The sequence below is a fragment of the Panthera pardus genome, unplaced genomic scaffold (genome assembly GCF_024362965.1).
Source record: "Panthera pardus isolate Hobbes unplaced genomic scaffold, ASM2436296v1 HiC_scaffold_24, whole genome shotgun sequence".
NCBI classification, from domain to species: Eukaryota; Metazoa; Chordata; class Mammalia; order Carnivora; family Felidae; genus Panthera; species Panthera pardus.
Window position 1 is genome coordinate 75,599,511 of NW_026526810.1, and position 14,565 is coordinate 75,614,075.

At 39.8% G+C, this 14,565-nt stretch overlaps 1 protein-coding gene and 1 long non-coding RNA gene across 10 annotated transcripts in view; one reads left to right on the plus strand and one right to left on the minus strand.

The window, feature by feature from the left end:
• The window catches only part of NPAS3 (neuronal PAS domain protein 3), an 857,733-nt gene that overhangs the window by 718,350 nt on the left and 124,818 nt on the right, over positions 1–14,565 (plus strand). For all 9 annotated transcript variants that reach the window (XM_053889336.1, XM_053889339.1, XM_053889341.1 and 6 more), the window contains one exon: positions 11,196–11,370. In XM_053889336.1, coding sequence (XP_053745311.1) covers positions 11,196–11,370 — 175 coding nt within the window. The remainder of the gene's footprint in view (positions 1–11,195; positions 11,371–14,565) is intronic.
• LOC109254305 (uncharacterized) overlaps positions 1–14,565 on the minus strand; it is a 212,729-nt gene that overhangs the window by 3,927 nt on the left and 194,237 nt on the right. The window lies entirely within an intron of this gene.

Sequence of the window (14,565 nt, forward strand, 5' to 3'; positions counted from 1 at the left end):
TTTTCATTAATATATGCCAGTCAGTCTTAATAAGCTTGGAGGGCAGAGGAAGTTATTATTGAGTGACCTTCTACAAAATAAGCATGTTGCTAAGGGCTCTAACCCTGCCCTGTTCAGACTGATGAATCTCATTTCCAATGCAAAAGCTTCACAAGAAATCCAAGTATTCTCTGTGCAATCACAGAAAATAATCCTTGTGTCTCTTGTAATGTCCAGAATTGCCACTTACTACACTACTACTGTACAATGAATATTACAATACATATTATTTTTCTAGCACAATTGTCTACATTTCTGAATTGCCCAGAATAGAAAAACTTATTGTGAAGACACTTGTATTGAAAAGTCAGCTCATTTTAATACTTTTCAAATAGTCATCTACTCTGTTCATGAATTATAATGCTCCGAATACATCTGACAATACTGGCTTTGAAAAGGAGATATGTCTATATTATTACATATTCATTTTCAAATAGATTTCAAACAGATTTTAAACCATTCATTGAAATTCATTGAAATGATAAATTCACAGTTGGATTTTGATTGACTCTTAATCCAATTTTACTTTTGATAAGTTTTCACCCCTCTCTTCCCACCCACCCCCAAACCTTTCTCAACCAATATTTTTTTTGTTCTGCTGTTGGTTTTTAAAGCAAAACCGATGGGATATGGTAAAACTTGAAGGTTTTGATAACTATATGTAAAGCTTGTCAAATGAACTGGTAAATTTAGTTAAAATCAGTAAAGGACCGCACTCCAGGTGATTTGTCTAATTTCCAACATACCAAGCTTCTCTTATGGAAGCAGATGTGTATTCCAAACAGCTGTTAGTTCACACCTACAGCAAAACTTTGAAAGGGTCTTTCAGTTACCGAGCCATAGCACCATCTCGAAATAACGTGGAAATACGCAGATAGCTAAGGTAGCTGGTGTTGGGTTAATAGATCACACACCTTTAGCTTTTGTGGTTGCTCACCGTGAACCAGCTGCTCCTTATCTTGAGCTCTTTCTGTCTGTCCTAGAAGGAAAAGTTGGGCAATACCTCTGCTGGATGCATGGTCAGGTGAAAAGACAACAAACCTGTTAAAGTCTCTTTGGAGAAGGAAGGAGCGGGATTCAAAGCTGCACAGTGCACTGTGGGTTTTGTGCTCAACCGTGGGAAACAAAAACCATCCATCATAAAAACAGAGTTGATTACTGTCTGCTAGATATAAGAACAAATAAGATGAGAATCTTGGATTCAGGGCTTAGCGTGGGGGACAGGAAGTTAGCTCAAAGTGTGGCAATTATTTCAGCCTTAGGTTTATAGGAGTCAATTATCTTTGACATACACACTAGAGAAGAAAAACAACATATGACACTTCCTATAAATGACTTATTGAAGCTGTTTTTCAGTATTTTAAAAGGAAAAATAAAAAGGTTAATGAACATTAGCATAGATCTATCTCCTTAGGGCCCAAATCAATCATCTAGCGTTCGCTTCCCACTGTCCTAAGGCTTATACACACACCACCCCTGCCTTTCGAAGTTCCACCGTAGACCCTGTTGTGTCTTGGATTGTTCCCATCTTCTCATCACAGCCACCTGTCCTTTCTACTTGTCTTCTCTATGTGGAACCAGGCCCTCCCAGACGCTTTCGGTTTACATCCACTTCTGGACTGATCCACGCCAGTGCTTCTCAAAGTGTAGATTGTGAGTTAGCAGCGTCTACATCACACAGGAGCTTCTGAAAAATACAAAGTCTTGGGCCCTAACCTACAGCTATAGAACTAGAATTTGTAGGAGCTTGTGACACTGCATTTTTAAGGAAATCCCCCAAGAGATTTTCAGCAGTTTGAGGGAACGATCTATAATGTTCAAATTACACCTTATCCATATACTGTGTTGTGCTGTCAGGTATTTTTTTTTTTTTTTTTGCCATATCATTTAACTCTGTCTTCTCACTTCCAAGTGGATTGTAAGCTCCTTGGGGGCAGATGCTAAGTTTTAATGTTTCTTTTTATGCCCATAAGCCAAATTCACTGTCTTACGGAGAGCAGATGGCTGGTAAATACTTGAGTGACTAAAGTCTTTTAATTAAACTGTAGATCAAATCTAAAAATTTAGGTCTCTTATTCTAAAGACATTCCTCGGTTTCGATTTTTTATTCTCTTACCCCTTTCCCTTTAATACTAATTTCACGGTATTCTAATATTACATGTTCTTCTCCGGGGAGTCTAAGGTTCTAGAGCAACACTGTCCACAAGAAATATACTTCAAACCACGTGTGTAATTTTCACTTTTATAGTAGCCACATTTTAAAAAGTAAAAAATAAGTGAGATTAATTTTAATAATTATTATACTTAATATACCAAATAATATGTAACAATATAAAATATACGGTATTGCATTCTTTTCATTTTTTACACTAAGTCTTAAACCTAGTGTTATTTTATCCTTACAGCATAGTCTAATTCAGACTGGCCACATGTGGCTACCATATTGGACTGCACAGCTCCAGAGAATATTCATGGATAAACTCCAGGGGGGTCTGAAACCCCTAAGATGAAATGCCAAATTTTATATGTACCTTACCGGAGCATTTTTCTGGTGAGATAGAAGCTAGAATTTATCAGATTCCCAAAAGGGTTTATTTCCCCCACCACCATCAAACTCCCACCCTCAAATATCTTAAGAAACACAGCACTGCTTTTAGCCTGTGGAATGACTCATTTTCTCTACTTGCCAGTTCTATTTACATTCCCTATTCTAACAAGACTAACTCACAGTCTGTTATTAAACAGTTGTGAATTTAACTTATTCCTTTAAAATAGCACCTAGAGAGTGCTCCGGGTATTGACTTGCTTCATAGAAAATAACCTCAAACACTACCACAGTTGGTAGTTACAACAACCAAAATAAAATAGAAGTGTATTAGGCCTTTTCCTTATGGTAATTCACTAGGAATAAATGATGCACTAGATCCATGTGCCCACATGGCTTTCAGGAAGTTCCCAAGATGTACTAAACCATACCAACAGGAAATGTTCTGGAAGGGTCAGTAACTGATGACAGCACAGAGGATTTTATTCCTTCTTGTTCTCGTCATTGGGTTATGAACTCCAGATTAATTTGACACCTACTTTCTATAATGGCTCAAGTATTTTTGTAGACCTTGTGATTTTATTGGATGAGATTTTTTCAACACCCCCTCACAGTGACATGGAGGAGAGCCAGTTGTTTCAATTATGGCAGCTCTGGCATGACCTAAATCTCAGAAACCAAAATGTCAGTTGAACAAGATCCTCCTCCTGTTTTGCTTTCTCTTAAATCATAACTATCTCTTGAGATGTACAGATTGTCTTTCTTAAACCTTTCAGGTTTTGTTATTTGTTGCCATCATTGTTTTTCTCAACAGCATCACTTAAACGCTGTGACTTAGCTCCTGGTGAGGGCCTCCATCGTAGAGTAGCCCCTTTAAAAACAACCACGTGTGATTAACTCTGTTATTTGTGCACAAGAAACATATCCAAAGTCTTAGTCCTATGAGCTGCCTTGGTTTTCTATGACTACAATAAAATAATACTATGAAACTTTCACAACACAAATGGAGGGGCGTGTGGGGGGCTCAGTCAGTTAAGCGTCCGATTTTGGCTCAGGTCATGATCTCACGGTTCACAAGTTCGAGCCCCACGTCGGGCTCTGTGCTGACAGCTCAGAGCCTGGAGCCTGCTTCGGATTCTGTGCCTCCCCCTCTCTCTCTCTCAAAAATGAATAAACATTAAAAAAAAATTCAAAATACAAATGGAAAAGTCAACCCCATAATTATTCCTGTTGTCCTTATCCGTTTATCTTTCTTAAAAATAAAAGGGCTGTTTAGAATCAGGGAAAAATTTTAATTTCATCTTAACTTGCAAGTATTTTCTACTTTTTCTTGTTCGTGCTGCCAAACGAAGGACAAAATTCACTCTGAGAATAATAATAAACAAAAATGAAGATATGTTGATACCAAACATGCATTTCAATGTGTATCTAGATTTAAATGACAAATATTGAACCATATAAAATTTGAGGATAATGGATTAACTTTGCCAATATCAGGTATTTTATGTTGATTGCTCTCCTTACTACCAAGGTAATGAAGAAGCTTTGAAAGTGACATCTTACTATCTGTGTGATCTTCAGAAAAGGGAGATTGACTTCATTTTCTTTTAAGATTGTTAATCCTTCTTTCTTGGCATCATCTCACTCTTTACTATGATGTAACCTTTAATTGCATCCTTTTTTCCTTTCCAGCACTATGAGAAATAGTAAAAAGTTGGCCTTTCCTACCCTCCAGACACTTTAAAACTTCAAAACTATAGGAACCTTGTAAAGCCAGGTTTTAAAATTTCTTGATTTCATCACCTTCACAAATCCCTGGGCTCATTCCTGTGATGTAATGTCCCTTCAGTATTGCAGCATTCTCGAGGTTCTTCTTTTAACCAGTGTCTCTTAATGAAAGAAAAAGGATATTGACACATCAAAACTATTCTAAGACCACTGCTTTCATAATACCCGGTGATGGAGAAATACCTGAACCATAGAAAGAAAAAATGAAATACAGTATATAATTTATTTCTTAAGCAGGAAAAAAAATGGGGGAGACTTCAAAAGTCTGGGTCTGTTTTATACCCAGACTACTTCTAGAAGTATTCAAATATGCTCAGTTGTATTCTAAGTAATGACCCATCTAACACTTTTGAATATTTAATAGTGTCCTTGATCAATTCAACTGTTGGGAGTGATAGTCATAAAAGCAGCATGCTGTTCCACATAACTGTGCCTAAATTTGAAGCAGTATCCTCAATTTGTTGTTTCTCCTTTTGTTCCATTTCTCCAACAGCTTTTTTCTTTTTCTTCTCTGAGAACTAAGAAATCCACTGGAATTATCTTCTGGCACTTCTTAATCAAAGTTCAGAACTAGGTGAGGCTATAGTCTCTTTGGATGCTGTGGTTGCAAATTCTCAAGTCGGGCACTCCAGGAGTTATAGAAAAGCATACAAAAAACAACAACGAAAAAGTACTTGGCCTCACTGATTCCCAAAGGAGCTGAAATGTTTATTTCTGAAGATAAAATAAACACATGATATGGTATCTTTTAGCTCAAATTCTTCTAAGGGAGAGCTCTGTTAACATATCTGTAAGAGGAGAGTTGGATTCGTTTTCTTATTTGATGACATTGCAAGGATGTTTCATTCTACCTCATAGTTCTGATATAGAACCTTTCTTTCTTCTTGTTCTACTAATTTATACATGTATTTCTGTAACAGACCCAATGCTTTTATGCGTTTTTCTTCAGATAAGTCAGCAAATACATAGAATGAGACAGAGCAGTAAAGAACATCAAGTTGCTGTCAAAACAGTTCATAAATATTCAGTAGAGTTCTGCAATACGTAGGAAGTTATGAAGATGGCATTAAGATACCAGTAAATCCAAAGAAAACCTATGCTAATCAAGCTATCACATCTTATTATATTTTATTCTTTTATCACTTTATTATCCCTCAATAATATAAATGGGACCCCCAAAAAACTACAAATCCTAACCTGCCATGCTGAGATAGAATTTCCATCTTATCCTGGGTATTTTCTAACCAGGGTCTTACAGTAGATCTGAAAGCCTAACCTGGGAGTTCATTCTCCAAACCATTTGCCACTAACATATTTTTCTCTCAGGTCTGACCTTCTGTCCCAATTTTACTGCCATCCTCTGTAGGAGTAGGGCCCAGCTGCAAAGCACTCTGGAAAAAGGGCTGAACCCAAAATGCCTCCAGTCCTCCCAGCAATCTCAATGCTCTCAAAAATCTCTTTAAAAAAAAAATTACAAAAGGTTTAGGAAAAAGGTATGTTAAATGGCAGGTTCTAAGTGATATTTTTTATGTGCTAAAAATGAACGCTGTGTTATTCTTAAGACTGAAATATTTTTAAAGAAAGAAAGAAGCATCTTCCTTAAGCTGTTCCACTATGGAGATGACTGGCAACATTGCTACCTGTTCCTCATTTGTACCCAGCCATCTCAGTCAAAGGGGCACTGAATTCAGTGAGTTGCACTGTTAGTACATCACTGTACTTAAAAAGTATTTGCTCACCCCAGGGGGCCAAGCGAAGGCTATTGGCATGCTTGCTTGATGTATGAGAAGACAAATTAGTCCCCCATCCTATCTACCAGCAGGGTACAGTGACCCTACATGGAAAAGTCAACTGAAACCACTGTATAATATATTTACATTTTTTTCCAGGAAACTTCAGAGTTACCAAATCAACTGTGTCTAGTGTGCAAATTGCATGCAAGCTAACAGAATGTGAATTAAATTTGAGGAAAGCCATGGTTTAGCTTGACTATGCAGATGTCACTAGTTGCTACAGTCTTTTCTGGAGGAATCTATGGTAGCTTTGAGTGGGGAAGCACAGGGAGAAAGGAATTTAAGTGAAATGCTGTTCCTGGATCTGACTGCTTATTACTCATTGGCTCTCTCCTGCCCCTTACACATTCTTAGCTGTTTTCTAACACACTAAGCAATATGAGAGAAGAATTTCTCTCTCAGCGTCACAAAGCTGGAGTAAAGATGGACTGAATGAGCAAGGTTGAAAACATCACTGCTTACTTTTCCTTCTTAGGTTAGAGAAACATCTCAAAGTCCCCTGGGTCTGTGCTTGAGTTTAATAAACTTTTTTTTTTTTCACCACCACATAAGGTGATTGGACTTACTAGAAAATGAAGAGTGTCTCATATTTGCCTCACAATGCAGTTTGCACTAATCAGAAGAGCACAAAGGTATACCTTTCCATTATGTAGGTTATAATTGATATAAAATAAAATCTCTCCGAATTTCTACCATTAACTTGAAAGGATACTTAATGAAACTATGTGAACATTTGGATAACCGGCTAACCACAGCTCTATCATAGACTGCAAAGAGAGGGTTACAAAAGATGGCTGTATTAAAGAGTTCCTTAAAACCTGTATTTTCCTGGCATTTTTATAGTTCTGTCCTCCATTAAGCTCAGTTGCCTTTTACAGAAGAAGGCAGAAGTCTCAATGCATTCAATAAATACTTATGGGAAATAAATATATTATGGTGCTATATATGGCACCTCATTTTACAGGGCAAATGTTATAATAATCATGCCATGAATAATATAAAAGAACCATCCTACACTTGTTCGAATCAAGCACAGGCCTCAATGTCTATCTTTTATTCATTCAGCAAACATTTGTTATAGAGCTACTGTGTGTAAGACTCTAGTCAGTCCTAGTTCTCAGCAGGCAAGTTTTGGAAGAGTTGGTAACTGAGGATGTGAAGATACCTAATTAACTATAGTACCATTGGATTGGAGCTGTATTTATTTTTCCTATTTCAAGGTAACATGAAGTAATGTCTGTTTCCCAAGTAAAAGATCCCCAGTCTTCGCTCCTGTGGTGTATTTTGCGACACAGAATTTAGTGGCAGGTGAGTTCTAGCCAGCCTTCCTAAGAGAGAAAAGCAGACAAGGGGTGAGAAAAGTGGTTAACTGAGTTAGCCAGCTGGGCTTACCGCCCTACTTCTACCAGCAAACAGCTGGGTAAATTTGAACAAGCGTTTTTAACTTCTCACCTATTAAATAAGAGGGTATTAATGGACGGTTTGTAAGGTCTCTTCCAGCTCTAAAATCTAATAAAGTGAATTGAAAAGCAGTGTAAGGAATATTAAAAATGCTAGACAGACGCGCCTGGGTAGCTCAGGCAGTTAAGTGTGAGACTCTTGATTTCAGCTCAGGTCATGATCCCAGGGTCATGGGGTGGAGCACCGTGTTGGGCTCCGTGCCGAGTGTGGGGCCTGCTTGAGATTCTCTCTCTCCCCCTCTTCTCCTTTCCCACTCACTTGCTCTATCTAAAAGAAAAGGAAAAGAAAAAAAATACTGAAGAAAAAAGAAAGTGCTAGACAAATGTAAGATGTAAGGAGGAGGATTCAAGGCCCATAGAGTTTTGTCGAGCCCCGTATCGTTTTCAGTTTAGTACACCTGCTTTCTCATCTTTTTTTGGCCTAAGAGTCTGAAGGCAAAGCCTCCTCAGCTATGGGGTTGAGCGGGCTGCCTGCCCCTGGCCTGCCGCCTCCATGGCGCTCAGTGTTCTCAACAGAGTAAAGCTAAAGGATGGGAGGAGCTCAGAGGTCCCTGCTCAGCCTCTCTGACTGTAGACACACTATCCGAGAAGTGGTAGGATGTCGAGGCAGACTTGGAACCAGATTCTACCTCCGCCATCAGCCTTTTCTACTCTTCAGGTTCTTTTCTGTGAAACGGGAATTACCGAAACAGTTCAAAAGAGGGTTATGAGGAAGAGTCAAAGAAAAGTATGGAAAGGACTTGTACACGGTGGTCGGTAGCTACCCATAGTGTTAGTGCTCTAGTTGAGTCTCAAAGCGGGCATCACTCCTGCTGCACCCTCTGATTAAAGCCATGTCCCAAAGCCCCCCCACACACACACCGTAAGAACGCCTCACCACGGGTAGGTAGGAGTATGTGTGTCTGGGTGCCATCCTTTCTTATCTGCCAAACAGCAGCAACAACAGCAAGCATTTATTTTGTTGCTTGTTTCTTAAAAAGTAATTTCTTCTGCATGGTTTCACTAGAGTTTCAAACTCAGGCCCTAGACAGGTCGAGCAAGTCTTGTTTTCAACTCAGCTCTTAGGGCCCCCGCCTTACACCATTCCCAAGGAGTGACACTCCCAGGGAGGTGGCATGGGGGGGCCCTCTGTGTAGAATCCGACGTGAGTGGTGCCCCCCCAGAGTCCTACAGAGTGGCAGGACAGCCACTTAAATGCCAACTCTAAGTAGGAAAGTAAAAACCCAGGGACGTTAAATGAATGGTCCAAGGTTACACAGCACAGGAGGAAAAGATTCTCATCTCCAAGTCAAGTTAGGACTCCAAGTAGTTTGTACTTTCCCCTACGCTGTGTGACCTTGAGTGTGACACATACAGAGAGAATTTGATCCTATCATAGTCTTTGTCCACTATTAGGCTTCGGGGTATCCTGGTGGAAGATCTCTTGGGGTCACTGGAGGACGGTGACACAGCACACTGTGACTTAGTCTTGCTCTAGCTGTGCTGTACGTGGCACATCCATTATATCATGGAAAGGAAATGCCTGCACACCCGAGCAAAGCAGGCTGTGGAGACAGCGGCCTACTCCTCCTCGCCGTAAGACTGACTTGCATGAATATTCAATAGCCAGCACCCCTAAAAAATCTATTAATCTCCCACCTGTGTTGTCATCTTATCACAATCTGTGGTCTGTGCCAAAAGGCACATTGCAGTATTAAAGGAAGACTCGGAGTTTGCGAAGTGACAGAAATATTTATTAAAGTGCTGCAGTCGGACTCCGTGCAAAATGAGAGTGACTTCCTCATATTCACTAATCCCCAAACAAAATAACCATCAAGAAATATTAAAACACACATTTTATTAGTTTCATTTAATTTCTTAATTGCTCAAAGTCAGTTTACCCATTTATTGCTGTGTGAAATGCTTAGAGGCAAGGCGCACATTAAAGGGATTATTTCCATGTAATCCCTCCCTCCCAGAGGGTAGGAACTGATCACTTATGAATCCTGATTTACGCTCTGTAACAATATCAAATGGAGGAAATAGTTATTGTAAAATGATGGAGTCAGTAGTCGGGTAATACAGTAGGAGAGTGTAATTTAATAGCAAAGAGAAAGTACCTCATTTTCGGTAAAAGTTATGCGAGGCTTTTCAGGAATAGCTATTAACCAAACTGAATTTAGCCTTCCATTTTTCTGGCTATACCTCCGTTAATTGATAGATGTTGAAGATGGGTAGCCTGTTACGATTTTAATCAAATGGTGTCCGGGAGTAGATGTGATCATTTTGCTGGGACTTGGAGTTCTGGGGATAATAATTGCTCCGGGCATTATGCTCTCTGTGACAGTTCGCCCACTGCTGACCTTCCTTCTTGGAAGAAAGAGTGTAGGCTCTCAGGTGGAATTTGGAGGGATGCTGCAAATCCCCCAGGAAAGGGAGATGAGGTAGGAAGGAGTTGTAGAGACATATCCACCAAGAAACAGGAGAGTCTGAACTTCTGGCACGTGGGTGCCTCATAGCTGGCCTGAGACCATTAAACCCCCGAGGACTAGGGAAACCCATCAGGGACCCAGGAAAGAGCTTTTTCTTGTTCAGTGGCTGATACATCTCTCCCTGTCGTAGTAGCCGTAACCCAATGTTATTTTAGGAACGTTACTGCTCTTCTTGGAAGGAGGTGAGAATTATACCATCAGAAGAGTACAGAGGTAAAGCCAATCCCTTAGACAGCACACAACTTCTTAGAACAGCATACAAGCTAGACAGGGGCCACGCCTCACAGCATGGAAATAAGGCAGTGCCTCCATTTCAGCTGACCCCCCTTCTGATATCTGTTGTTCATTCCCTACCTGTAGAATCAGCCTGATACAAAAAGTATACAAAATACAACATTTTCTCCCTCAAGGAGATTTGTACCGTGTATCTTATTGGAGTGAAGGCAAAACAAGCTGATACTAGCAGGAAAAAAAAATGGTGGGTTCAGACCCCAGCTGACCTCTTTCGCATGGAAGATTCTCCATATGATACCAAACTAATGAGTAATATTTAATGAAAACATTGTGCCTTTGCATCTATTTGTAAGCAGCACTTCTTCCATCTAAATTTTACGTAGAAGAAAGCTGATATGTATAAATACCCATCTTGGAATTCTGTGTATTTTAAGGAAAATACTCATCCGCTATCTCTGGCTGTTTCTCCACAAAGCCCAAACTTCTCAATAAGAAAACCGTAGGATTCAGTCAATCATCCGGTTGACACCAAACACGCAAGTATTTGATGATGCGTGGATAAAACAGCTGAACGAGAGAGGCAGACTCATCCACATTTCTCAGAATGTTTTGGCTTTATGCAAACAACAGTACATGCGGAAAAAACTGGGCTCAACAATCGCTAACTAAAGACCTACAAAAACAACCTTTGTCTTTCAACTTCAAGAATCCCTAAGCACTTAAGGATAAAGACTGAGAACCAGGATGGTTTCTGGGGTCTGCCCATATTTCCTTTTCTGCTCAAGATCTGAATCACAACCGTGCTGAATTTGAAAATGGAGAAGCTGTGACACCTTTCTTTCCACCCTTTCTCTTCCCCCTCTAGGTGGAGCTGACAGGCAGCAGCGTCTTTGACTATGTCCACCCGGGGGACCACGTGGAGATGGCAGAGCAGCTGGGCATGAAGCTCCCCCCTGGGCGGGGTCTCCTCTCGCAGGGCACCGCTGAGGATGGGGCCAGCTCAGCATCTTCCTCCTCCCAGTCGGAGACCCCTGAGCCAGGTGGGAATTGCGATTCCATCGTGTGGGATGGTGGGCAGGACCTTTGCCAACGATTGCACTCGAGTTGCCCGTGTGAAGAGACTATAAATAGGTCTAATGGTATTTAACAATTCCATGCAGCTTTCTGTCCCATGCAGTAATTAAATAAGGAAGAGATTTGAAAATAAGGAGACATTTTAATAAGTATAATCCTGAGATCTAATTTCAGTTGAACAATACATAGAGAAGGTACTAGTTCCTTTAGTTTCTCTTTCAAATTACTAGAGGGAAAAGGTTCAGATTTGGAAAGCCCTCTTCCTTTTATTGTCACCATGGCTAAATGTAATGCATTTATTTATTATTCAGCAAAATCTGTAATAAAGGTTCCTTGAATATTAGCTTGTAGAGAATTAAAAATATTAGGGACTTGCAGAAATCTTGGTTTCTTTCTTTTTTTTTTTTTTTTTTTGTAAGCATCAGAAGGTACTTGAAAGATGTGAACAGATAAATTAAGGCTAAAAAGAAAACAGAAATGGCTACATTTTAAACTGCCTTTCCACCCTCAGTATTTAATTAGATCAATTGTATAGAGGAATGAACAGAGGTGACATTCCTCATTGGGATTCCTTCCAGGACTCTTATAGACTTTGCATTCAGAATGTTCCCATTTTCATTGTGTTGTACTGATGATAATTTAAGTATTAGGGGAAAATCCATTTATAAATTAAACAAAATGACTTGATATCCATCAGTCCCCTAGTTCATCAAGCTGTTCAAACACGGGGAAGATTGGCTGGTCGGCCTGGGTCTTCCGAGAGCGCTGGTAATTAGATCTGCGAAGGATTTATTCTTTGCTGATTGGGGCTTTAAATTAATTGAAGTTCCACATTTGTGGTTTTGTCCTTTTTGTACTTTTTTAGAGGAGATATTTCATATTCTTGTGTGGTGGAGTGCTTGGCCAAGCAGCAGTGGTTTAAATGTTAATTTTTCTCATGAGAAGTTTAAGATTTTTAATGAATCAAGGCCTGATTTGAAGTGCAAAGTTTTATTTGCTTACTTGGGAAATTATTTTTGCACTCTTTAAAGATGCTTGTACTTTACTTGATATGTTGTTTTAAAACAGCTTTGCAACGCAAACTCGTTTTGTAGAAAGAAACATGGGGGGAAAAACCTGTCTTAAGATTAATACTAAAATAATTCTAAGAAAATACTTAAATTTGACCTGCTTAAAAATAATCACAGTATGTCTGCTCACACAGAAGGGGGAAAAAAAAATAACCTATTGACCTGTTTGGAAATATGTTGATTCCATCTAAAATCAATTCATGTTTCCTTGGCTAAGTTATCTGCAGCTTCTAGGACACCATTCTGCAGCACTGATGAGCCTCTTTCTCCAATGAGCACCAGACATGAGAAGAGAGAGTATTTGAGACTACCCTTGGCCATTTACAAATGAAAATAATTTGTTCACAGGGAAGTCATACATTTCTTCTAGCATTGCTCACTGACTTCACTGAATAGATATGTCAGTGAGATCATTCAAACTGCTTTTGGTCATTAGAATATTCCTATCTGGGCAGATTTGAGAAGCAGCACATGAAAATAGGTTTTTACTCTTCCTTTCTGGATGATGGATTGGGAAACCTGGCAGCTCAGGACTGTCCACACTCAGTGTGTAAGAGTTCAAGTTTATAAAACCCTTGTTTCCCTGACTGACAAACTCTCAAGTTGAGAAGATCTCCAGCCTTCCCTCTCCGTCAAAACCAAGGGCTAACCTTCTGCCCCAGTAGGAAGCTCAGACACCTCAAGGCTGCCCCGCCCACTGGTGCACAGCTCCAAGAGAAAGTTCTCTGAATATGGAGCCAAAATCTAACTTGGCTTCCACTGACCCCACATCTGTCCTCTGGGGATCTCATTTCAGATCTCATTTCAAATCTGCTTCCTCACCATCCTAGCCTCTCAAATACGTGAAGTCAGATACACCAGATTCTCCCTCCCTCCCTCCTGGCTTCCTTCTCCTTTTCAGGTCAAACAGCGTGGAATCCTACAACCGTTTTCAGTGGCATGTTCCTAAGACCCCCACCACCCTAGTCACCCACCCCCGGCTGCGCTTCAGTTTGTTAGTGACCCTCTGAGAACTCAGTGAAGTCCTCTAGATGTATTCTGACTAGGACAAAGCAGAGGGGCAGTCCTCTTTCACAGTTTAGGCTACTGTACTTTTCTTGAGACAACCTAAGGTTGAATTAGGTCCTCTTGGCAGCCAGGTCACACTGTTGATTCATATTGAGCTTCATGTCTCCCCAAACACATGTTAAGGGTAAGTAACTTGTCACTTGGAAAAGATTTTGATCGGGAGAAAAAAAACAAACCACAGCCTGTAAACCAGTTCTGCAGGGATATCGTGAGCTCAAGTCAAAATCAAACTGGTTTAAGATTGATTATAAGAACTCTGATCAATCCCATGCCTTCCACGAAGCACCACGATGCATAAAACAACTCTAGGCACACTGTTAGAACTCAGTTCCCACTTAGAATCTTTTAATTCTGGATATTAGAATAACATATCTCCTTTAAAGTTCCTGTGTCGTTCAACATTGAAGTGTGATTGACAATCTCCTTGGTTTCTTTCCCCGGCCCTCCCAGGCTTCTTTGAGCCATCCTAACTAGTAAAATTGAAAATTCTGCTTTCTACATTTCTCAACAGCCGGGGCTCATTAGCGACAGTCGTGTAAGAAGGGTTTCTCTTCCTTGATGAAGAGTCTATCTCTTACTATTACAAAATGTGAAACTTACTTTGCCTTAAAAATCTGTAGCCTTGGTTATTTTCAACCTTAGGCTTAAAAGGCAATTAGACTGACTGCTCAAATACTGAAAAGCAGCTCAAGGTGCTACCTTTAACTAAATATCTTCACTAATGCAGATCACTGCTCCAAGGGAATTACTTAAAAAGTTCATGTCAGGCACTACATCCCAAAGCTGCTTATGTTTCTTACAGGCTGAAGGAATTTTAACAAGATTTCCTAATTCTTAATAATATGAGGGGACATTTTTGAAGACTTGTTCATTGCATCGTAATCTTTTAAACGATGATGAAACACAGATTCTTTTTTAAATAGTAGTGTAATTTTGTTGGAAAGGGGATATCAATATGTGGTGATTATGAAAATGAAGGTATGGACTTCTTCAGAAGCCCTGATGTGTTCAGTGTAGCATTAC